Genomic DNA, 25,013 nt, shown 5'->3' with positions numbered 1-25,013 from the left:
GCGTGTTATTACCTGTGTTTTGATCACCATTCCTGTCCTTGCCAAGAGAACTGCCTGTACTCATGGCACTCCCGATCTACATTCCCCTTCTCACTGATCACCCTGTTTCTTTATTCTATATACACACCCTGGAACCTTGAACTTTGCCCTGAGGAACATGTCCACTCATTCCATATATAGGATAAATGGCTGAGTCTACTTGTACTGGTCAAACATCTTGCTATATCTTCTATCTTCGCCACTCTAATTTGTGGACTTTACTCTCTATTTCTTCCACATGAAGTCACTGTGCTGCTATTCTCAAGTAGTAAAATACCAAGCTTGATATTAATATCTAATTTATTGGCTCCTTTGTGTTACTGGTTACATAAGCCAATAAACAGAGAGCTATAAACAGAATGTCCTTTATTGAAGACAGTCAACTCTCAGCAGGGAATGCAACTGATGCAGTAGTGGATCTAATCCCATTGAGGAGGGAAAAGGCAGTCTGCACAATACTAATGCTACTCTTTTGTGTTTATTGGAAAATTAAAATCCTGAGGCAATCCACTTCAACACCAGCATCCTTGCAATGGAATATTCTATCTAAATAATAATCTGTACTGAAAGATCTCCAATTCAGCCAGGCTGAAGAGTAACATTTACCTAGAAACTTTGTGGTTAAAAAAATATCTGAAGTCCAACATTTGCGCTTTGAACTCGGTTAATGCAATTTAAAGGAAAAGTCAATGCTCTGGTTTGTTAAATGGATATGTGTTTATTGTTAAAGAATATTGTTACTTCAGCATATAAAGGGAAACAACAATGATTTAAAATACTAATGAGAGTTAGAAAAAGTTCTGAAGGGTCCTTTATGCTTAACATCTGTTCAGGTTTGGTGTTTCCACTGGGAGGTCATTGGAGATAGAATGGCTGCTGGGTTCTTGGCTATTGACATCATTCACTGGAACAGGGTTACTGAATCCTTCACTGGCAACCTGCTGTTGACTCTGGACTTCACATGTATGTGATGGCGATGAGTTGTAGAGGATAAATCCAATCATAATGAGCAGAAGTGCCAGGATATACAGCGTTGAAAACTATTGATGAGGATTAAAGGGAGAAGTACTCAAATATTTTTTTTAATTGTAATTCACTTTAACAGAAGCATAACGACATTCAAATATTGTATGGGTATACACGTGGTAAGAGGAAACGAGAGAATATTAAGGGATTTGGTGTACTTGAAAGTGAAGAATAGCCAAGCCAGATGATAATAAGGAGAAAAAGGCAGGTGCCGCGACAATAATTTTAAAATCATTTCTAGGTTTCTTAATCCTTCCTGGCAGAAGATTGCAAAAATTGTCCTATTGTTTAAAAGGGAAGGAAAGGATACAGTTAGGTAACATAGACAAGTCAGTTTGAGTTCAGTAAATTATTGAAATCCATTTAAGCAAAAGTAAAAACCTTCAATAGGAAAATCACTGATTACAGGCACTGCTCGATAAAGTATGGGTTACGTCCTGCAGACCTTTGTGCAAATCAGATGTTACATAAGTCGGAAGACCATGTGGGGGCTCCCATGTGGAGACATCGTGGGGAGCATCCACGAGAACAGCTGACTAGCTTGCGGAAACGGCCACATGCAATGGCAGTCACGCAGTGCTACCAAGATTACCAAGACGCGCAACTCACAAATAAAGCAGTGGGCTTAAAGAATTGTTTATGTAAGTGCGAGTTTACTTAAGTCGTCTGCTGCATGAATTGGAGAGTGCCTGCATTTAGGAACGGTCGCATCCAACTTGATTACAAGGCCACAGATGAGTAGTGCATATAATTCTGGTCGTACAGTGTATGGTAAATGTCGTTGCTCTGGAGAAGGTGTAGCAGAGAGTTTACAAGGATGTTGCCAAGAGTAGAAATTGTTTAGTCAATCGTTCTCCCTTCTTGAAGAGAGCGATCTGTAATATTATGGACCCAATGCTGGGAGATGACATCAGGATGTTAAGTCATAGAGTCATATAGTGTGAAAGGCCCTTAGGCCCAACTTGTCCATGCTCCATCAATACTAGTCCCACCTGCCGGCATTTGACCCATATCCCTCTAAACCTATCCTATCCATGCACCTGTCTAAATGTTTCTTAAACGTTGTGATAGTACCTGCCTCAACTACCTCTTTTGGCAGCTCGTTCCATATACCCACCACACTGAAAAAGTTGCCCCTCAGATTCCTATTAAATCTTTCCCCTCTCACCTTAAACCTATGTATAGGTGTTATCAGGAGTTATCAGCTGCTGTCAGCTGTTATCAGGCAACTGTACAATCCTCCCAACAACTAGAGAGCAGTCCTGAGCTACTATCTACCTCATTGGAGACTCTCAGACTATCTTTGATCTGACTTTAATGGACTTTATCTTGTACTAAACGTTATTCACATTATTCCCTTCATCAATTATCTATACACTGTAGATGGCTCAATTGTAATAATGTTTTGTCTTTCCGCAGACTGGTTAGTGTGCAACAAAAGTTTTTCACTGTAGCTTGGTACACGTGACAATAAACTAAACTCAAAGTCAAACTATGCCCTCTGGTTCTTGATTCCCCAATGCTAGGTAAAAGACTCTGTGCATTCACTCTATCTTTCCCCCTCATGTTTCTATGACACCTCTATAAGATCACCCCACATCCTCCTGCGCCCCAAGGAATAAAGTGCTAGCCCACTCAACCTCTCTCTATTGCTCTGGCCCTGTGATTAGCCAAACCCAGTGAGTTGAATGGTCTCTTTCTGCATCATACATTTTCCTTGATTCTCAGACTTAAGTTTCCCCAAAATCTTAAAGCACCCATTTTTCAACTTACAATTAACATGAGCTTACTGAAATCCAGGATCTGCATGAGATGAGATTTTCTCCAATATAACATAACTATCACAAAATTTTAAATCTATAAATTCATTTATTTGTTTTCAATATTTCTTCTTTATAGATGAAGAAAAGTGATTGACAAGGAGTCATAGAGTGATACAGCGTGGAAACAGGCCCCTTCAACCCAACTTGCCCACACTGACCAACATGCCCCATCTACACTAGTCCCACCTGCCTGCGTTTGGCCTATATCCCGTTAAATTTATCCTATCCATTTATCCTAATACCTGCCTCAACGATTGCAGCATATTCCATACACCCAGCACCCTTTCTGTAAAAATGAGTTTAACTATTGTTACTGATGTGCAAAGCTATCCTCCCACACATGGTGTAGCAGTCGCAGATTGTGGTGTTAGCCTTTAATTATATATAAAAAAGAGGTGCAAAACAGAATTTAAATACAAACCATTTATGAGTTGACTAGTTAATATTAAAGCAGCCAATTAGGCTGCAGAAGACGTTGATGTTAATCACAGTGGTGGCTTGATTTTTTTCTTTGGGTTTCCATAGCTACCTCCTACGCATTGCTACCAAGAGACTAACCTTTGCACCACCTATAATTATTTAACTGAGAAAATAGCCTGAAAGCTGTTACTTGAGATTTAAAAGGGCACAAGCTTGCGACTGTTCTGAGCATTGTGAAATTGCCTGGCACATTGACAGATTTATGATCACTGGACAGACAAAAAATGATGAATCATTCCAGATCAATTTCAAGTGTTTCCAGGATCATACAGGTTAGTTAGCACTGATTGAAGCCGACTCGCAGCTCTTAAAGATGGAGTGGTGTGGAAGACATTCTGAATGTCCTTACAAATCTCAGGTGAGAATTAGTATCCTGATCTCTGGAAACAGAAGATAGACACAAAGTGCTGGCGTAACTCAGCAGGTCAGGCAGCATCTATGTAGTAAAAAGGTGATGTTTTGGGTCAGGACCCTTCTTCACACTGGTTGGAAGCAGCCCTGGTGGCATTGTGGACAGGAAGGAGAAAGGAAGAGAGACTTCTTCCCATAGAAGGCTTGGACACCCTCAAACAACCTGCCATCGAGGTAACAATGGGAGGCACCTATTGAAGTCACTGCCAGTATAAAGACAAGGATACAGTTCCTAAATGAGTTCAGTGAGCTCAGACATGTAAATAGATCGGTAAATTCATCTTTAAATTCTGATTACACCAGTGCAGTTTTTTTTGTACAGTATACTATTTTGTGCAGCATACCCTCAACAATTACCTACCAACAATCTATCAATTGGAAACAAATTCAGGGATAGTCCCTTCCCAGATGTTATCAGGCATCCGAAATGTCCTCTCACCAGCTAGAGTGTAATCCTGACCCATCTACTTCATTGGATACCTCTGAACTATCTTTAATTGGACTTTATCAGACTTTATCTTGCACTAAATGTTGTACTGTTTATCATTTGTCTGCATACCGTGGACGGCTTGATTGTAATCTTTGTAATCTTGATTGTAATCATCTTTGATTGGATAGCACGCAACAAAAGCTTTTCACTGGAACACATGACAATAGTAAAACTAAACCAAACTAAACTAAACAAGATGTAACATTCAAATTACCCAGCAAGTCTCACCCATATATTTTTTTCCAAGTCTTGCACAAAATTTCACATTTTTACATATCACTCATTCCAAGGCACTTGGTAATATGTTTCACCCTCTCTTATAAAATAAAGTGTGAGACAATTGGTGCCTTCAACAACAATCAGGGGAAAGATACAATATAGTGTGTGCCACACTCCAGAAGGGAAGAGGTAGGCCATTATTGGATGCTTACAAACCCTGGTGAGCCAGCAGCTTTGAGATCACAAAATATCTTCAAATCTAATCCTCCATGTGAGGCTATGATAACCAGGTGCATGTTGAACAGCAAAAGAGAAGATCATCCAGTGAAATCACTGCAGCTACCAGTTTAGTTTAGTTTTGTTTATGATGGTCATGTGTACCAAGGTACAGTGAAAAGCATTTGTTTGTGTGCTATCCCGTCAAAGAAAAGACTATGCATGATTACAATCAAGCCATGCACTGTCTTAGGTATGTACTGCTCAGTTCAATCTGAAGACAATCAGGGCAGGTACCTCAGTGAGGGGAGTTCCCATCCAAGCTGATAACCTGCATTATTTCACTTTCTGGTTAGACTTGAGATGCATCACAGCATTGTTTGGGAACAGCTCCATCCAAGACCGCAAGAAATTGCAGAGAACTGTGGATGCAGCTCAGACCATCTCACAAACCAACCTCCCTTCCATTGACTCCATCTACATTTCATGCTGCTTCGCCCAGGCCACCAGCATAATCAAGGACTAGTTTCACCCCGAACACTCCCTCTTCTCCCCTCTCCCATCAGGCAAGTGGTACAGAAATGTGAAAACACACACCTCCAGATTCAGGGACATTTTCTTCCCAGCTGTTATCAGGCAACTGAACCATCCTATCATCAACTAGAGAGTGGTCCTGAACTACTGACTATCTCATTGGAAACCCTCAGACTATCTTTAATCAGACTTTACTGGACTTTACCTTGTACTGAATGTTATTTCCTTCATCCTGTATCTGTACACTATGGGCGGCTTGATTGTAATATATTGTCATTCCGCTGACTGGATAGCAGGTACATGTGACAATAAACTAAACTCAACTAAACCCACTGAGTTCCTCCAGCACTTTGTATTATGCTCAAGACTCTAGCATCTGCAGTTGCTTGCAACTCCACTCAGCCTTCACCCCCCAGATCTATTTTCACATTTTTGATTCCAATTGATCTGTGAAAGATGAAATCAAGGACTGAGTGCATCAGTTTAAGGTCAATGCCCAACCAAACCTGTTGGCACAACCAGCACTCCATTCCTTGTGTTGTGGTGACAGTACTGAAACCTGCATGTCGTATATGTGGGCACACATCCCAGAAAATGTTAATATTTAGCACTATCATGTGCCAACTGTTAACAATTTGACACTTGTGTGAAAAAGGATCCCAGTATAATTGCTCTGTACATGTAATTGAGCATTCAGATCTCGCTTTTGTTTCTGTATTCCACAAATACAAAGCTAGCAATTATCAAATCATGTCCGCTCATGAACCTACTGAAGTGAATGTGTTCTTAACTCAAAACAGCAGCTGCAACTGGTATTGAAGGAGGCAAACATAGCCAGGCATGCTCTGGAGAATTCCCCCAGAGAAAAATACTTGCTCTTGAAGTTGCAATTTGCCAACTTAAAACTTCATTGGAAATCACTAAATAAACAGTTTGTAATTGGTTCTCGAAGACTAAAAACTCATTTGACTTTCTTTTGCCACAAATATGCATACATCAACAACAGGATAATGTAATATCTGATTCCAATCTACTTGATTTAATCTACTTGTGTCAGAAGGGTCCCTGCCCAAAACGTCACCTATCCATGTTCTCCAGCTATGCTCCCTAACCTGCTGAGTTACTTCAGCAATTTGAGTCTATACTTGATTTAGCCAGTTTGATTTCTCAAGGAGACCATTTGGAACTGACAGATAAAATTGATTTGACTGATTGAAAATGCTGATTTTCTTTTTGGTGACATGTACCTTGGACATCTAATGAGGAAGTAATGCTGCCTGTTATTAACATTATCTAGATGTGGAGGATCATGTAGAAATGAGGAACTGCAGATGCTGGCTTACACGAAAGAACACAAAGTGCTGGAGTATCTCAATGGGCAGGCAGCATCTCTGGAGAACATGGGTCAGTGACATTTCGGGTCGGAACCCTTCTTCAGTCTGAAAAAGAGTCCTGTCCCGAAAAGTAACCTATTCATGTTCTCCAGAGATGCTGCCTGACCCACTGTGTTACTCCAGCACTTTGTGTCCTTTTGTAGAGAATAATATTTGATAACCTTTGCTCACCTTCCAAATGTATTACAAATGCTAAATTTAGATTAATCAGATTGCTCATTGCTTATTGTAAGCAAAACTAACGTTGTCAGTTTCCTTCATCTCGTCTGTGCCTAAACCAGCCCGGGCTTTGGTGCACAGTCCAAAATGTATCATGCTGTTTATTTCATGAGCAGAATTTTCATTCCACAGGTCCGCTGAAGATTGTGTTTTCCACCTTCACAACATTGCTTGTAGAGTCCTATTTTCCTCCCATTCAGTCTCTAACCATGACTGTACTATTTGAGGTTTGGATTATTTAATGCTATCCTATCGAGGCGATTATATTCCTATCTCTACAAACTGTTAATTAACTCAGAACGCCACAGCACTGGTTTCAAGCCATCTATGTCCCACTGTTCCATCATCTACATTCTAGCAACTTCTCTAATTCGTTACAAATCACCCTGAAAAATATTTCCTTAAGTTCCACTGGCATTGTCCAGCAGATCTCTCTTTCTGTTTCTTTTGCTTGTCTCCTTTGTTGACCTGACACGGGTCCATTCACTCCACTTTAATATAGATGCAATTTACAAACCACTGCCTTGCTCCCAACAACTCACTCCCGCCAATACTGATTCTCCACATCTCAGAATTTTACTGGAACTTGCCTTGCAACCTTTAGCTCAAATTCATAACTCATCTTGATCATTACTTTCTGCTCAATGACCATTTACCTTTGCAATCGAGGGAAACAGCCCAAATCGTAATTAGAAGCTATCACAAAATGCTGGAGTAACTCAGCAGGTCAGGCAGCATCGAGGAGAGAGGGAATGGGTGACGTTTTGGGTCGAGACCCTTCTTCAGACTGATGTCAGGGGGGCGGGACAAAGAAAGGATATAGGTGGAGACATGAAGACAGTGGGAGAACTGGGAAGGGGGGGGAGGGAGGGGGGAAAAAGAGAGAGACAGAGGAACTATCTAAAGTTGGAGAAGTCAATGTTCATACCGTTGGGCTGAAAGCTGTCCAAGTGAAATATGAGGTGCTGTTCCTCCAATTTCTGGTGGGCCTCACTATGGCACTGGAGGAGGACCATGATCGGAAGGTCAGACTGAGAGTGGGAGGGGGAGATCAGGTTGGTTAAGGCGGACTGAGCGAAGGTGTTGAGCGAAACGATCGCCGAGCCTGCGTTTGGTCTCGCCGATGTAGAGAAATTGACATCTAGAGCACCGGATACAATAGATGAGGTTGGAGGAGGTGCAGGTAAACCTCTGCCTCACTGTTTGGGTCCTTGGATGGAGTCGAGGGGGGAGGTAAAGGGACAGGTGTTGCATCTCCTGCGGTTGCAGGGGAAAATGCCCGGGGAGGGGGTGGTTTGGGTAGGAAGGGATGAGTGGACCAGGGAGTTACGGAGGGAACGGTCTCTGCGGAATGCAGAAAGGGGAGGAGATGGGAAGATGTGGCCAGTAGCGGGGTCCCCTTGGAGGTGACGGAAATGTTGGAGGATGATTTGTTGGATACGCTGGCTGATGGGGTGGAAGGTGAGGACAAGGGGGATTCTGTCCTTGTTACGAATGGGTGGAGGGGGAGCAAAGGCGGAGCTGCAGGATATAGAGGATGCCCTAGTGAGAGCCTCATCTATAATGGGAGAGGGGAAGCCCCGTTTCCTGAAGAATGAGGACATCTCTGATGCCCTAGTGTGGAACACCTCATCCCGGGCGCAGATGCGGCATAGACGGAGGAATTGGGAGTAGGGGATAGACTTTTTGCAGGAGTCAGGGTGGGAAGAGGTGTAGTCCAGATAGCTGTGGGAGTCAGTGGGTTTGTAGTAGATGTCAGTCACTAGTCTGTCTCCTGTGATGGAGATGGTGAGGTCCAGAAATGGTAGGGAGATGTCGAAGATAGTCCAAGTATATTTAAGAGCAGGATAGAAATTGGTGGTGAAATGTATGAAGTCAGTGACTGACAACCAGGGAAATGGAAAGGTGATTTTAAAATGTCAATAACTTTAAATATATAACACCAATTTGAATGAAACTTCGCTAATACACATCCCAGGACAATGGTGAGTAAGGTGGGCCTAAAATTGTCGTGCTATCGTGTACCATTTTGGCTGTATTTCAGGAGCAAATGGTCAAATATAGATACAAACAAGATGAGAGTTTTAGTAATATATAGATTTATACAGATGAATTTCCTCAAGCAATAAACCCGGTACTTTGCTGAAGTAAAGGGGCTACAGTTATATAACTAAAAATTGATTATTTCGATCTTCAAAGTCTGAGTCACCACGAGTGGGGCTTAATTATGCCATTCAGGATGTTGGTCTGGTCTTTCTCTCTCACAGGAACTCTGTCTCTGTCTAAAAAAGTGGTGATGAAACCTTCATCACATTTTTTAAAAATACCTTGAGCTGGGAAGAGGGAGAAGCTGCAGTATTCTTTTTTGGCAGATACAGCCACAAGGACCTGAAAGGGCTTCACTTGTGTGAGAAATGTCTAGCTTCTGCAATTTCTCCATTAATGGACCAAAGAAGGAAACTTCAAATTTAAACAATGTTGTGCGATTAGTTCCACTTGTAAATAAAAACTGTTCTTTTTGTGCTCGCATGGTTGGATGTACAAAATCCAGGAAACTCCATTGAATCTTCTCTGGCCAAGGTAAGAAAGTTAGAGACTCCATAAAATGTAAACCTTATTTACACTCAGTTTGTAATTGGGAATTAGGTGGAGTAATTTCTTCTATAAACATAAGCCTGTATTTTATAAATGCTATTTAGCTGCTAGCTTAACTTTGTAAGTAAATTCATATATTTATTTAAAGTTGAATAGTGAAAGGCCTGGTTAGATCGGATGTTTCCACTAGTGGGATAGTCTAGAACCAAAGGGAACAGCCTCAGAATAAAAGGAAGTACCTTTAGAAATGAGATGAAGAAGAATCTCTTTAGTTAGAGTGTGGTGAATCCGTGGAATTCGTTGCCACAGAAGGCTATGGAGGTCATCAATGGCTATTTTTAAGGCGGAGATTGTTAGATTCTTGTACAAGTGTCGGGGGTTATGGGGAGAAGGCAAGAGAATGGGGTTGAGAGGGAAAGATAGATCAGCAATGATTGAATGGTAGAGTAGATTTGATGGGCCAAGTAGCCTAATTCTGTTTCTATAACTTATGAATGTAAAGAAATGGGTATGGGATCAATCTAACAGATGCCAATATTTAACACATAAGGTTTTATTCTTAATTTCCTCGCCATGCTGCTGAAATTGTACTTAGGCATCAAAAGTGGATTAGATGGTTTTAAAAGTAAGGTGATCACACATTACAGTGATCCAAAGTAGGGAAGATAGAGAAGATTCTAAAGTGGGATCCTAGGTTTAAACTGAAAAGTCAATAATTAGTTTCTGATAAAAATTAAGCACCAAAACCTAGGAGGAACAGAGGAACAGATTCAATTGCCATTTTGTTGAGATGCTAAACATAATAATATGGTGCGAAGATTTGCCAAATCGATAGCTGACAGTTCCCTGCAAAGAAATACAGAGTAAAAGGATGTTATTGTTGGATTTTCCAGCCATATAATGGATATTGGCCAGCCAAAATCAACGAAGACACACTGCTTACAGCCTTGGAAACAATGGACAGATGACTGGAAAAGACCAGGCTAAGACATGGGAAAATGGTCCATAAAAAAAGAGAGGAGTGCGTGATCAGTGCAAAATAAAATAAAATCCAATGTAGATATCTTAAATCCTCCAATACATGTTATTAGTTGAGTGCCTCATGAACAGTTGCTTACCTTGTAATGGAATAAGAAGACCCCGAAGAAGAGGCTGTAGAGGTCAGCAGTCAGAATGCCAAGATTGACCGAGGTGGCATTGCTGAGCTTAATCACAATGGGTAGGAAGCTATACCATCCAAACATGCAGACCGCAAATGAAGTGAATAATAATACTGTAAAAAGAGACTCAGAATATTATATTTAAATAGCATTACATTACTGTGACCAAGTCAAGTCAAGTCAAGTCAATTTATTTGTATAGCACATTTAAAAACAACCCACGTTGACCAAAGTGCTGCACATCTGACTAGGAAAAAAAGAAACATACAGTGGCAGGCAGCCAAACACAACGGCGCGGCCATCTTGAACAAAATGTTAATTCAATCACCCACAGTCCAACAATAAAAGCACTAAACAGGCACCCAAATTACCCAACCCCAAAAACCCCCCAAAACACAGTCCAACAATAGAAGCATTAAATAGGCATTCAAATCACACACCCCAAAACCCCCAAAAACACAGTCCAACAATAAAAGCATCAAACAGGCACTCAAACCACCCAACCCCAAAAACACACAAAAAAGAAACATCCATCAAAGAAACATCCATCACAGTGAGTCTCCTCCAGTCCTCTCTCTCCTCACTGTGATGGAAGGCCACAATGTCTTTCCCTTCTCCTGCTGTCCTCGCCCGCAGCCAGGTTGTTGTGGTTGCAGGCCGCACCGGACGGTCCACAGCGGGCCAAGCCCAAGGCGCGTCGCGTCGCAGCCGCTCCCGCAGCCTCCGAAGACGGCCGGCTCCGCTGATGATAAGTCCGATCCGGGGCGGGCGAACACGCTGTCGCTGTCGCTGCCGCTGTTGTTGCACGTCGGGGCGGTCGTGGCTCCCGACAATTGAAACCCCCGCCCAGCAGAGAAATATCCCGCGGCCATCCTAGGCCGCGCCGGACGGTGAAATGTCCGCGCCCCAAGCCCCGCGATCCGGGGTGGGCGAACACGCTGCCGCTGCCGGAGCTCCCGATGTCGGAATCCACGCGGCCCGAACCTAAGGCGAGTCGCAGCCGCTCCCGCAGCCTCCGAAGACGGCCGGCTCCGGTGATGGTAAGTCCGATCCACGGACTTGGATGGTAAGTCCGATGGAGGCTGACAGCTCCAGGAGTTGGGCCGATGGTAGGCCGCAGCAGGAACGGAGACACGGCCCAGAAAACAAAGGTCGGGTCTCCGTTCGGAAGGGACACATATTTACAGTGTTAGTTTCCCCCTCCCCCCCACATACACACACAGTACACAAACACAAAAACACCACATCACAACTACAATTAAGACAAAAAAAACAACAAAAACACAAAGACAAATGGACCGCAGGTGAGCGGCAGCTGCTAGGGCAGTGCCGCCATTATGTGTCTAATCTCATCAGACTCAATCCTGTAGAAGCAAGGAACTACGGATGCTGGTTTATACCAAAGATTGACACAAAGTGCTGGAGTAACTCAGCAGATCAGGCAGCATCTCTGGAGAAAAAGAATGGGTGATATTTCGAATCGGGACCTTTCTTCAGATTGAAAGTAGGGGGTGGGGGGTTGAAGAGCTGGAGGCGAGATAAATTGATCTCTTTTTATGCCAGTGTCCTTGGGTTAATGCTACTGAAAACAATAACGCATATGTTTTTAGTTTTTAGTTTTAGAGACACAGCATGGAAACAGGCCCTTCGGGCCACCGAGTCCATGCCGACCAACAATCACCCGTACACATGTTTTATCCTACACACTAGGGACAATTTTACAGAAGCCAATTAGCTTACAGACCTGCATGTATTTGGAGTGTGGGATGAAACTGGAGGACCCAGAGAAAACCCTTGCGGTCACAGGGAGAACGTACAAACTCCATAAAGACAGCACCCATAGTCAGGATTGAACCCGGTTCTCTGGCGCTGTAAGGCAGCAACTCTACTGCCCCACTGTGTTGCCCAATGTCTCCAATGACTGCATCTATATATTCTAGTGGGAGTTCTTTATCTAGAGCTCAATGAGAAAGCAGTCTTTGCATTTAGGAAAGCAACAACATCACTTAAATGACTTCTTGCACCTTTGGGAGTGTCATACTATGAACAATGCACAAGAGAATTCACCATCTTCTTAAACAAGAGCAGCTTTTAAATTCTTTGGAGGAATTTATACCACCTTCAGTTTGAAAACATTCATGCATTTTGATTTATATGTGTTTTCTCTTCGGGTAATATAATTTTGGAATGATGAAAAGAAAAATATATAACTAATTCCAATGATAAATTATTACATAAAGCTTTTAGTTTTTCCTCACAGGAAACTTTAAACTTTAGACTTTAGAGATACAGCGAGATAACAGACCCTATGACCCACGGAGTCCGCGCTGACCAGCGATCACCCCGTACACTAGCACTATCCTACAGACGAGGGACAATTTTACAATTTGACCAAAACCAATTAACTTCCAAACCGGCACAGTGGCGCAGCGGTAGAGTTGCTGCCTTACAGCGAATGCAGCGCCGGAGACTCAGGTTCGATCCTGTGGGTGCTCCGGTTTCCTCCCGCATCCCAAAGATGTGCAGGTTTGTGGGTTAATTGGCCTCTGTAAATTGTCCTTTGTGTGTTGGGAGTGGAGGAGAAAGTGGGATAACATAGAACTAGTGTGAACAGGTCAGTGGGTTGAAGGGCCTGTTTCCATGCTCTATCCCTAAACTAATACAAACTAATGAATTTAATTAAATATAAACAGAGATGAGGGTATACATTTTTCTCAGAATTATATTTACAGTGTAAGCCGAAAATGCTTTAGAAACGGATTCAGTGGAAATTTTCAGATTTTAGACATTTTCACAAATGAATGCTTACCTATTTGCCAGTTCCAATTAATGTTTGCGATTTCATTATGCTCCAGAATGCCACTACAACAGAAAAATTGAAAACCTGACTTTAAAAGAAATAACAAAGAAACAGAACCGTTTAAATCATTCTCCTTTTCATAAGACAGATTTCTTTCTTTTGTGTCGGAAGGAACTCCACCCATCCTTTCTCTCCAGTGATGCTGCTTCACCCGCTGAGTTACTCCAGCACTTTTTGCCTATCTTTGGTATAAAACAGCATCTTCTACACAAGTTCCTTCCTACACAAGGAACTGCAGATGCTGGTTTATATTGAAGATAGAAACAGTGCTGGAGTAACTCAGCGGGCCAGGCAGCATCTCTGGAGAAAAGGAATAGGTGATGTTTTAGGTTGAGACCCTTCTTCAGACTGAAAGTAGGAGGGGGGAACTGGAGATAGGAAAAGGTCATTTTCCTCTCTTACTGTGTAAAGTGCTGCGGTCCCCCTCCCCATATCTCAAAGACATGAGGGTTGATAGGTTAATTGGCTTTGGTAAAATTGTAAATTGTCCCTAATGTGTAGGATATTCATCGTGTACAGGTGATCGCTCGTCTGCACGGACTCGGTGGGCCAAAGGGCCTGTTTCCACGCTGAATCAGTCAAGTAAAAAGTAAATAAAATGTTCTATATTTTTGACCAGATACCAGTATTGTCACTGTGTGGCATTGGCTACAGGTACAATTAGATTTGGAGATTGTATTCAGTGCTAGGAAGCTGTAAATTCCCCCCAGTGTGTAGGGAGTGGGAGAATCTGGGGAGAATTGCTAGCAATGTTTGGAGAATAAAGTTGGATTAGATTGTGTAAATGGGTGATTGATGGATAGCATGGTGAGCCCAAGAGCCTGTTTCTACACTGTATCTCTCTATGACTTTATAAATTACTGTATATGTTATTGTTCTTATTTTGTCTGCTTTCTGTGGAGTAATTGCCGATATTGTATATTCTATCACTGTACTTTTCTATATTTAAAAACTGTATTTATCACTTCAAAACTGTATTTATTCCAACATTGTGTTTACATTGAGAGTATTAAACAATATAGTTCAATTGGTCATAATTTAGAAATACATTGCTGTTCCTTACAGTTGTATCCCACTAAAGATGGTTGCAAATAAGCCAAGCATTCCCAGAAATTCCTCTCTGCTGAAGTTTTTCACAATAAATTCTTCAGATACATTAGAAATACCATAAAGTATAGCACCTCCCAGGACAAGCAGGTCTCCCAGCAGCTTGTTGATACCTATTTTAAAAGAGGTAAATTAAGAAAAAATAAACCTTTATTAAATGGATATATATATATAAAATGTGGATATATATATATAATGTGGAGATATATATATGTATAAATGAAATGTGGGATATATATATATATAAAAAATGTGGGTATATATATATATATATATATATATATATCCACATTCTATATATATTGAGAGTATTAAACAATACAGTTCAATTGCTCATAATTTAGAAATATATTGCTGTGCCTTAGTTGTATATATATATATATATATATATATATACCCACATTTTATATATATGTGTATCTGGAGTCAGAAAGGAAATATATAAAAGGAACAAAGAAATGCTAGAGTAATTAAACAGATATTTTGCTTCTGTCTTCATGGAAGACGTTGCAAATAACAGCCAATGCTTGAATGCCAATAGTTCAATTAAAAGAAGAAATTAATGAAAATTTGTATTAGTTAACAAAAATAGGCAGAAACAGAAATTAACTGCACTGAAATCTGATTAATCCTAAAGGCTTTATAATCTGCACCCCAGTGTATAATTTACCTTTACTCAGTTGATCTCTTAAGGGAAACTGCTGAATAGAAACATGTGCACATCGGTATTATTTATATTATTTGTAATCACTGTTTAGTGACTTCTTGGCTTAACTTGCTGCTGTTCTGTGACTGAATTATTTTATTTACCAGGATTGCTGAAGGCAATAAGGCCAAAGATTGTGGAGGTATTGGTCATAACTTTCCAATCTTTTATGAGAGCGGTTCTTGGGACTGAAAGATTCTCTTCCTTGGGAAGCATCTGGGCAAAATATTCCCATTGTGCAACCATCTTATCTCCACTGATCTGCTCCACCATCTTTCCACCCTGATATCCCTGTGGAATGCCTTTGGACTTTATTTTATCTCAGGCATCAACCTATATTATCCCTCTGTCTCTTTCCCCTTTCATTTCCTATTTTAATTATCCATTATATTCAGCATTCGTAATTTGAACATTCTATATGTATTACTAGAACATGTAGAACATATAATATACTAGATGTATATTGGAACATCTAGTATCTGCTCTATTGAGCAGATATTAGATGTTCTATCAAGTTGATGTTCTAAGTCAAGTCAAGTCAATTTTATTTGTATAGCACATTTAAAAGCAACCCATGTTGACCAAAGTGCTGTACATCAGTTCAGGCACTAAGAAACGAACATACAATGGCACACAAACATAACAGCACATACATAAACAGTTCACAGCACCCCCTCAGAGGGCCTCAAACGCTAGGCAGTAGAAATAGGTTTTGAGCCTGGACTTAAAGGAGTCGATGGAGGGGGCAGTTCTGATGGGGAGAGGGATGCTGTTCCACAGTCTAGGAGCTGCAACCGTAAAAGCGCGGTCACCCCTGAGCTTAAGCGTAGACCGCGGGATAGTGAGTAGCCCCAAGTCGGCTGACCTGAGGGACCTGGAGATAGAGTGGTGGGTTAGAAGATTTTTGATATGGGGGGGGGGGCAAGGCTGTATGTGAATAGGAGGAGCTTGAAATTGATTCTGTACCGTACTGGGAGCCAGTGGAGAGAGGCCAGAATCGGGGTGATGTGGTCCCTTTTACGGGTACCCGTCAGGAGTCTCGCTGCGGCGTTTTGGACCAATTTCAGGCGGGACAGGGATGATTGGCTGATCCCAGTGTATAGGGAGTTGCAGTAGTCTAGGAGGGAGGAAATGAATGCGTGAATGATTTTTTCAATGTCGTCAAATTGGAGGAATGGTTTGATTTTAGCTATGGTACGAAGCTGGAAGAAGCTGGCTTTTACCACAGCGTTGACTTGCTTGTCAAACTTTAATGCAGTGTCAAATATCATGCCAAGTTTTTTGACATGCGGTTTGACTTGGGAGGATAGGCTTCCAAGGCTGCCTGTTATCGTTTTGATGGAGTCGGGGGGGGGGGGGGGGGCCGAATAGGATGACCTCAGACTTGCTCCCGTTTAGTTGAAGGAAGTTCTGTGCCATCCAACATTTTATGTCCTCAAGGCAGTGCATGAGGCTGATTAAATTTGACCGGTTGTTGGGTTTCAGGGGGAGATAAAGCTGTGTGTCATCCGCATAGCAGTGGAAAGAAATGCCGTGCCTTTGGCCGAGGGGGAGCATGTATAGAGAGAAGAGAATGGGGCCTAGGATGGAGCCATGTGGAACCCCGCAGGAGAGGCTAGCTGGGGAAGAGCAATAATTGCCTATGTTAATGGAGAAACTCCTATTTTTGAGGTAGGAAACGAACCAGCTCAGGGCAGTGCCATCAACACCAACCCCGTACCGGATATTCTAGTATACATCTGGTATACACTAGTGCATACATCTAGTGTATATACGAAATAAATGTATTCTCTAGTGCATACAATATATGTCAATCAATTTGCCATCCATTGTATGCATTAGAGAATCGTTGACCTCTGAAAATGGCTGCCAGCTATTGCAATGGCCAAAGATTCTCTGCATTTGATAGAGTTCTATCCACAGATGTACAATTATGTGGGTTAGACTGAAAATGACCAGATAGTGGCTTTTTTTCTGTTGCTTGTATATAAAATCTCCTCAAAAGATGATAGACAGTGACTAGTATAGCAAAAAGAGAAGGAACACAAAGTGCTGGAAGAGCTCAGCGGGTCAGGCAGCATCTCTAGAGAACATGGATTGGTGAAATTCCGGATTGGGACCCTTCTTCAGACTATGTCTCCAAAAGTACAAATAATACTGATGAATGATGACAGGCCTGGTGAATGGAGAGGATGTTTCCAGTAGTGAGGGATCTAGGACCAGAGAGCACAGCCTCAGAATAATAGGACGTAACTTTAGAATGGAGATGAGGAGGAATTTCTTTAGCCAGAGGGTGATGAATCTGTGGAATTCATTGCCACAAATGGCTGTGGAGGCCGTTATTGGGTATTTTTAAAGCGGAGATTGATTGGTTCTTGATTAATAAGGGCATCAAAGATTATGAGGAGAAGGCAGGAGAATGGGGTTGAGAGGGAAATATAGATCAGCCATAATCGAATGGCAGAACAGAATCAATGGGCCAAATGGCCTAATTTTGCTCTTATGAAATTAATAACTAATGCAGATGTTTCATTTCAGCAGTTTCCTTTAGGAGATTAACTGAGTGGAATAAATGTAAATTATATATGGTAGAATATTTGTATGGCTTGGAAGTCCTTTACTCAGTTCATATTCATGCAACACTATAAAGACTTTCATTCCACAAAAACATTTCACGCAGTTCCAGATCTTGCCAGGGATCCCAGCGCAACGTGTCTTACCTATTCCTGGATCTTTGACAGCCAGAACGTCAACACAAACCATAATTCCAACACCCAGCAAACACATCAAAACGGCTGCAAAATGGATGGCTTTGTATCTCGAATGTAAAATGAACCACGATAGGAGCATCACCACAGGAATGACAAAACAATCTAGGAGCTAATCATGTAAACACACATAGATTAACATGGAATTCATCTACAGATGCTCAAAACAAAGAATCTGCACATTGTGTTTGTTTATTTTTCAACAGAACTGAAGTATCCATTGAAATCAATCACATTAAAATTAAATGGAAACTAATGTGTTTTGTTTAGTTTAGTTTATTATTGTCACGTTTATGTTTTTGTTGCATGCTATCCAGTCAATGAAAAGACTACATGATTACAATCAAGCCATGATTATGCATAACCCAGCATAACAGGTATAACATTTAGTGCAAGATAAAGTCCAGTAAAGTCCAATTAAAGATTGTTCAAAGGTCTCCATTGAGGTAGATGGGAGGTCAGGACCCCTCTCATATTGGTGAGAGTGTGGTTCAGTTGCCTGATAACAGCTGGGAAGCATACATTGTGTCTGCATACAATGGCACAAAGAACGACAAGATTTTTCTATTTTGCCTCACAGTCTAATTCTAAGTCTCGCTTGAAATTCAAAGAATGGTGTAGAATTTAATAAAAGACATAAAGTGCTGGAGTAACTCAGCCAATCAGGAACTATCCCTGGACAACATGGATAGGTGACGTTTCAGGTTGGGACTCTTCTTCAGATTAAAGAAGAAGGGTCTTGACCCATAATGTCACCTATTCAAGTTCTCCAGGGATCCTTCTTAACACTCTGTGCTACTCCAGCACTTTGTGTCTTTTTTTGTAAACCAACATCTGCGGTTCCTTGTTTCTACATATAGAATTTATTATTCTTCATTCTTTAATGTGAGAGAGGCAAAGTTTAAAGGAAATGTGTGGGGCAAGTTATTTTACACAGAAAGTGGTGAGTGGCTGGAACACGATGCCAGAGGTGGTGGTGTAGGCAAACAAAGTGGCTTTTAGATAGGCACGCAGAAATGCAGGGAATGGAGGAATATGGATAGAAAACATAGAAAAATAGGTGCAGTAGGCCATTCAGCCCTTCGAGCCAGCACCGCCATTCAATATGATCATGGCTGATCATGTGTAGGCAGAGGAGATTAGATTAATTTGGCATTATGTTCAGTATGGATGTCATACTGGGCCTGCACCTCCGCTGCACTGTTCTATGTTCTTTATTTCAGGCTAGGGTTTTCCTGTGAGTGACTTCTTTTCCATCAGTTTCATAATCTTGGTGAAACTCATATTGCTACTTTTGACTCTCCATTAATTTAAGGAGATGAGTATTTTGAGATTGACTTCAGACAATCGCTGTCCAATCCTGATATTGACTCTGGTGGATAAAGAGCCGTTATTTTAGAACGATAGTATGGCTTTCTCTTGTCCATCTTAATGGAGTGCAGGCTTAGACTTTTAGAGACAATGTGTGGAAACGGCCCCTTCAGCTCAGCGAGTCTGCGCCGATCAGCGACATCCCTTACACAAGCATTATCCTACACGTTAGGGACAATGTACAATTTAAAGAAGCCAATTAACCTGCAAATCTGCACATCTTTGTAATGAGGGAGAAAACCTACACGTTCACAGGGAGAATGCACAAACTCTATACAGACAACACCTGAGGTCATTATCAAACCCGGGTCTCTGGCGCTATAAGGCATCAACTCTACCAGCTGTACCACTGTGCTGCCCCTGAAGTCCTGTTTAGGTTATGTACTTTCAGGTTTGCTCATTTTTTAATATCCTATGTACATTTTAATTACAAAGTCACGAAGCATCTAAGTGGACCTCCATACGACCGATTAGTCTCATGGCTCTGTTTCTGAGCTGTACACTCATTGCAATTGTAAATACTACAGCCGCACTATTTCAGGGGTACAATAATGTTATTATTTCCAACACAAAACATTTCTTTAAACTTAATCTTTAGTTTAGTTTTCAGACCTGGATTATTTTCTCTCAAGCGTCAGAAGCTGAGGGGAGAACTGATAGAAGTTTATAAAATTATGAGAGGCATAGATAGGATGAACAGTCAGAAACTTTTTCACAGGTGGAAATGTCAAAGACTGGAGGGCATTGGTTTTAAGTTGAGAGGGGCAAAGTTTAAAGAAGATGTGTGGCCCAGGTTTTTTACACAGAGAGTGGGCGGGTGCTTGGGATGTGCTGGTCTAGGTAGAGCTAGACATGATAGTGGCATTTAAGAGCCTTTCAGATAGACACATAGGTGTGCAGGGAATGGAGGGCCATGGAACATGTGCAAGCAAAGGAGTTTAGTTTAAAATGGCATCATGTTTGGCATAGGCATTGTGGGCTGAAGAGCTTGTTCCTGTGCTATACTGTTCTATGTTCTATATTAAATGTACAGCATGTTGGGCTTCTAAGCCAAAAAGAAGAGAAAACTAACAATGTGAATCCTGCCCTCAGCCGTGTTAGTTAATCTCAGCCAAGGCAGCAGTGACACTACTACAAATGCCTCAGCATTGCCAAAACAGAAAGAGGAGAAATATTCCAGCATTCCCAATCTGGATTGTTGCAATGACTGAGTACCGCGATTAAAATGAATTATTATGCCCTTTAGCCTTGAGAAACCCACTTCATGGGATGTCTACTTGATTGAGCTGTCAGACTGTTGTTCAGATTCAGGAATTATATCTGGATATTGAGGAGCGCCACAGTTGAGTTGCTGCCTTACAGAGCCAGGGTTTGATCCTGACTATGGTGCTGTCTGTATGGAGTTTATATGTTCTCCCTGTGACCGCGTGGATTTTCTCTGGGTGCTTCTGTTTCCTCCCACACTCCAAAGACTTACAGGTTTGTAGGTTAATTGGGTTAATTGGCTTTGGTAAGTTGTAAAATTGTCCCTAGTGTGTGTAGGTTAGTGTCTGCGTGAACTCAGTGGGCTGAATTGCCTGTTTCTGCACTGTATCTCTAAAGTCTTTAATCAAATATGGCTTGGCAGAGATAAAAGGCAGAAGTAAAGGTTAACTAATCCACTACAAACATGCAGGAACATATTGTAAATGACGACTATATGAGAAGGTTGGGCACGTACCTGAACACTTGTCAATGTTGTATACTGGTAGGCTTTGACTATCATATAGTTTGCTTCAACATCAATGAGTCCCAGCAGAAGATATTTCCACCATTTTGCCTTTAGTATTTGCACTAAATTTTCATTGCCTGATTGAAAATAAATTTAAAATAACACCAGATTCAGTGACAATTAACTTAATATTGTGGCTAAATGCTATGATGATTCTAAACACTTGAAATAGAATCAGTCTGACCCAAAACATCACCTATTGATGTTCTCCAAGGATACTGTATGACCCACTGAGTTACTCTGGAATTTTGTGATTTCAGCATCTGCAATTCTTTGTGGCTATATTTCGAATAGATTATTTTTGTTCATAACATACCCTGCCTGAAAGCCAATACTCCGGTGTAAACCAGGAACAGTAGTAGGTAGTTGACAAAGCCCTGAAGCATTGGTGTGTGGACAGAAAAATCATCTGCCAGATATTGACTGCTGATTGCAGTTCCGCATAATAACAGGGATAATCCTTGACCGAGGAGTAAAATCTTCAGCAGATTCCTAAAAACACATTAAATTTTCGTGTGAGTACATTAAAATTCAGCAGCGTAATGCAAACCTAAAAGTAGGTGTTAGAGAAAAATGCAACAATGAACACTGAGAAACATAAGGTATGCCACCAACTGAACGGAAAGAATTAAATATATTTGAGCAATATAGTGGCCCCTAAAGTATTAGAATGGTAGTCAAAGTGAAATAAATCACAGAAACAGGCTCTTGGCCCATTGTGTCCACACAGATTAACAACTACTCGCTTACATTTATCCTACAATAATCACCTTTATTCTCTTCAAAGTCGCTTCAACTCTACCCAAAACCAACTCACCTATACACTAGTGGCAATTTATAGTGACCAGTTAACCTACCAACGTACCTACCTGTCTTTGAGATGTGGGAGGAAACTGGAGCACCCGGAGGAAACCCACACAATTACAGGAGAATGTGCAAACTCCAAGCAGACAGCACCCGAGGTCAGGATTGAACCAGGGTCTCTGGCGCTGTGAGGCAATGGCTCTACTACTTGCAGCACCGTGCTGCACCACCGGAAGCAATTTGAAATGATTGACAGCTGCTTGGCTTATCACAAGGACCAAAGAACAGTAGCAAATGTCTGGGCTTAACTTCATATAATACATTTTGTAAATAGATGGACGGGAAAAGGTGAAGAGCAGGAATACAGGAAACATCAGGTTATGAAGTGCAGTCCTAGCCAAGGTAGGATCTTTACTTCAAAACAGCCGAGGAAACCATTAATTTCCTACAAAAAACTGATATTGAAATTGAAAAAGATAAAATTGTGTCAAGTAATACAAAAGGTTAAAACAATATTGCAACAAAAAGAACTGATTTAGCAATGAAAATTTCCATATATATTAAAAGAACTGTGAAATATTAGAATGCTTGTGAATTGAAATTTATAAAATTATTTAAAAATCCAAGAGAATTATCCTCCATATTTAGCTGTGAGAATTGGTGCAAATATGAATTCTCAATTGATTTCTGCTGGTATCAATTATGATTGAAATCTAATCAAGTATAATAATATACTTTGAACCCTTATAAATGACACGTATGAATTATCAAATGTAATAAATTACATGCTAAAGTCCATTTTAACCACTTATCTCCTAAAAATGCCCGAGATCTTTTGAAATTAGCCATTACCAGGTTTAACGGTTTCAAACCAGTGACAATTATTGTTTTTGTAGTTAAAACATTCAAAAGGCTGTTTGTATAATGTAGTTGAAGATGGAAATATTGAATTTCATTTTAATTATTCAACGTTCAATTCTAATATTTAGGCATTGAAAAGGAATAAAAGTCAAAAGCCTGAGAATGATGAATCAGAGATAAAAAAGTACCTTTGTTTTGTTTTAATACAAGGCAGCAGCTCCAAAACCTGACCTCTGCTGTCTAAATGGAGGCAAAGAGTAACATGCAAAATCAGCATGCTTCCCACAATCAGAAAACAGAATAATGTTAATATTAATTTGCCTGCAATAGGATGAAAATGAATTAAAAGTTTAAGATATTTTTGATAGGTACATTTATAGTCTCAATGGTTGCTGGTAGCAACATTAAATTTCACTCTGAGTATGTAGATCTATTTGTAAATTTTATATATTTTGTTGAGATACAGTGTGGAAACAAGCCCTTCGGCCCACTGTGTCTGTGCTGACCAGCAATCACCCATACACTAATTTAAACACAAACACTAGGGACAATTTATAAAAGCCAAGTAACATACAAACCTGGTATTTATTCACAAAATGCTGGAGTAACTCCGCAGGTCAGGCAGCATCTCGGGAGAGAAGGAATGGGTGACGTTTCGGGTCGAGAAGAAGGGTCTTGACCCGAAACGTCACCCATTCCTTCTCTCCTGAGATGCTGCCTGACCTGCTGAGTTACGCCAGCATTTTGTGAATAAATACCTTCGATTTGTACCAGCATCTGCAGTTATCTTCTTAACATACAAACCTGCACGTCTTTGGAGTGTGGGGGGGAAACTGGAGCACCTGGAGAAAACCCACGTCGTCATGGGGAGAATGTGCAAGACAGCACCCGTGGTCAGGATCGAAACCTAGTGTCTGGCGTTCAAAGGAAGCAACTCTACTGCTGCGCCATTGTGCTACCCTGCTAATGTAGCAGGGCTACTTTAATCTGCTAAAGTACAAGCATGTTGAGAGCCCTAAGTAGCAGCTTCACAGGGTGTGTTCCTGCCATGCTTTCTATAACTTCACTGATCAAGGCCATGAAATTAGCTTGATAATGACTAAAGAACGAGAGGTGTGCTGGGTCAAGGAGCGAGGGGTTGGCTGGGCCTATAGCAACAGTGATGGGTTCTGAATGTGGCTTCATGAATGCAAAGTATTTGTAACAGATCTGGTCTTTGCTTATGCTGCTTTTCAAATGCATTGTGTCATACAATATACTGTAGTTGAAGATATCCTCAATCTGAAGCTGGAACTATGTCATCATAAGGACTTGGAAACAGTTATTCCTAACAAAACTATCAATGTATCTGCAATTATTCGGTCAGTAAAAGTTTGCAATATTTTAATTAACAAAGTGAGCACAAAAGATAAGTAGTTTTAAGTGAGTAGAATATATTTCAGGTTAAACCACCAAAAGCTAACTCTGTTCTCACTCCTACCTGGAATAATTGACCCGAAATGTCACCTATCCTTTTTCCCCAAAGATGCTGCCTGACCTGCTGAGTTACTCCAGCATTTTGTATCTATCTTTAGTAATAAAGGCAAATCACTTTTGTCTGCAAATATACAATGTTCAGAAAACCAGCCAATGCTACGTTCTATTTCTGGCAAATGAAGAGCCTGATATTGAAAAAGTAAATGTTTAACTTGCACACACTTACCATGTGAAACATTCTCTTAGTTTGGCTTTCTCTATCGCATTGGAAAAAAAATTCTTGACTGTGTTCCTTCTCTGCGATGTTCCCTCACTGCTCTCCATTGCTTAAGAAAAAAACTGAGGAAACCTTAAACCAAAGGACGAAAGAAACAAAATGAAAGGACAGAAGAAAAAGCTCACCTGACTCATTCCTAAGGAGGTACTGAATTCAGAGAATCTGACTGAATGATTAACCCTCGTGGTGAACAAAGAAATAAGATAATGTGCTGGTTCATCCAAATGGCAAAGTACTTGTGAAAGGTGAAAAGACCAATGACTAAGAAAGCAAATTAGTAATGGGTATAAAAATAAGATATGGAATATAATAATAAAAAATAAGAGTGAGTATAAAATAAGATTCCATTGCAGTAATAATTTTAATAATAAGCCAACTGAATTGTAATGATATCCATTTATGCTTT

At 40.9% G+C, this 25,013-nt stretch overlaps 1 protein-coding gene across 5 annotated transcripts; it reads right to left on the bottom strand.

Annotated features, from left to right (window-relative positions):
• Positions 1-852: 852 nt before the first annotated feature.
• LOC144595242 (solute carrier family 35 member F2-like) lies at positions 853-24,664 on the bottom strand. 5 transcript variants are annotated; one of them, XM_078402483.1, is made up of 8 exons: positions 24,557-24,664; positions 21,506-21,681; positions 21,139-21,266; positions 18,000-18,159; positions 14,530-14,686; positions 13,416-13,468; positions 10,565-10,719; positions 853-1,079 (listed from the first exon to the last, which is right to left on the bottom strand). In XM_078402483.1, exons 1-8 carry the CDS (start codon positions 24,652-24,654, stop codon positions 858-860), a joined length of 1,149 nt encoding a protein of 382 aa, XP_078258609.1. In that variant the 5' UTR covers positions 24,655-24,664; the 3' UTR covers positions 853-857. The 5 variants fall into 5 exon arrangements, with proteins under 5 accessions (XP_078258609.1, XP_078258610.1, XP_078258607.1 ...); XM_078402484.1 differs by lacking the exons at positions 853-1,079; positions 10,565-10,719 and adding exons at positions 11,000-11,764; positions 23,043-23,094 and having other exon boundaries at positions 24,557-24,643; XM_078402481.1 differs by lacking the exons at positions 853-1,079; positions 10,565-10,719 and adding an exon at positions 11,000-11,764.
• Positions 24,665-25,013: the final 349 nt, after the last annotated feature.

Source organism: Rhinoraja longicauda, chromosome 7, assembly GCF_053455715.1.
Source record: "Rhinoraja longicauda isolate Sanriku21f chromosome 7, sRhiLon1.1, whole genome shotgun sequence".
Lineage (NCBI taxonomy): Eukaryota > Metazoa > Chordata > Chondrichthyes > Rajiformes > Arhynchobatidae > Rhinoraja > Rhinoraja longicauda.
This window is presented reverse-complemented; position numbering and strand designations above follow the sequence as displayed.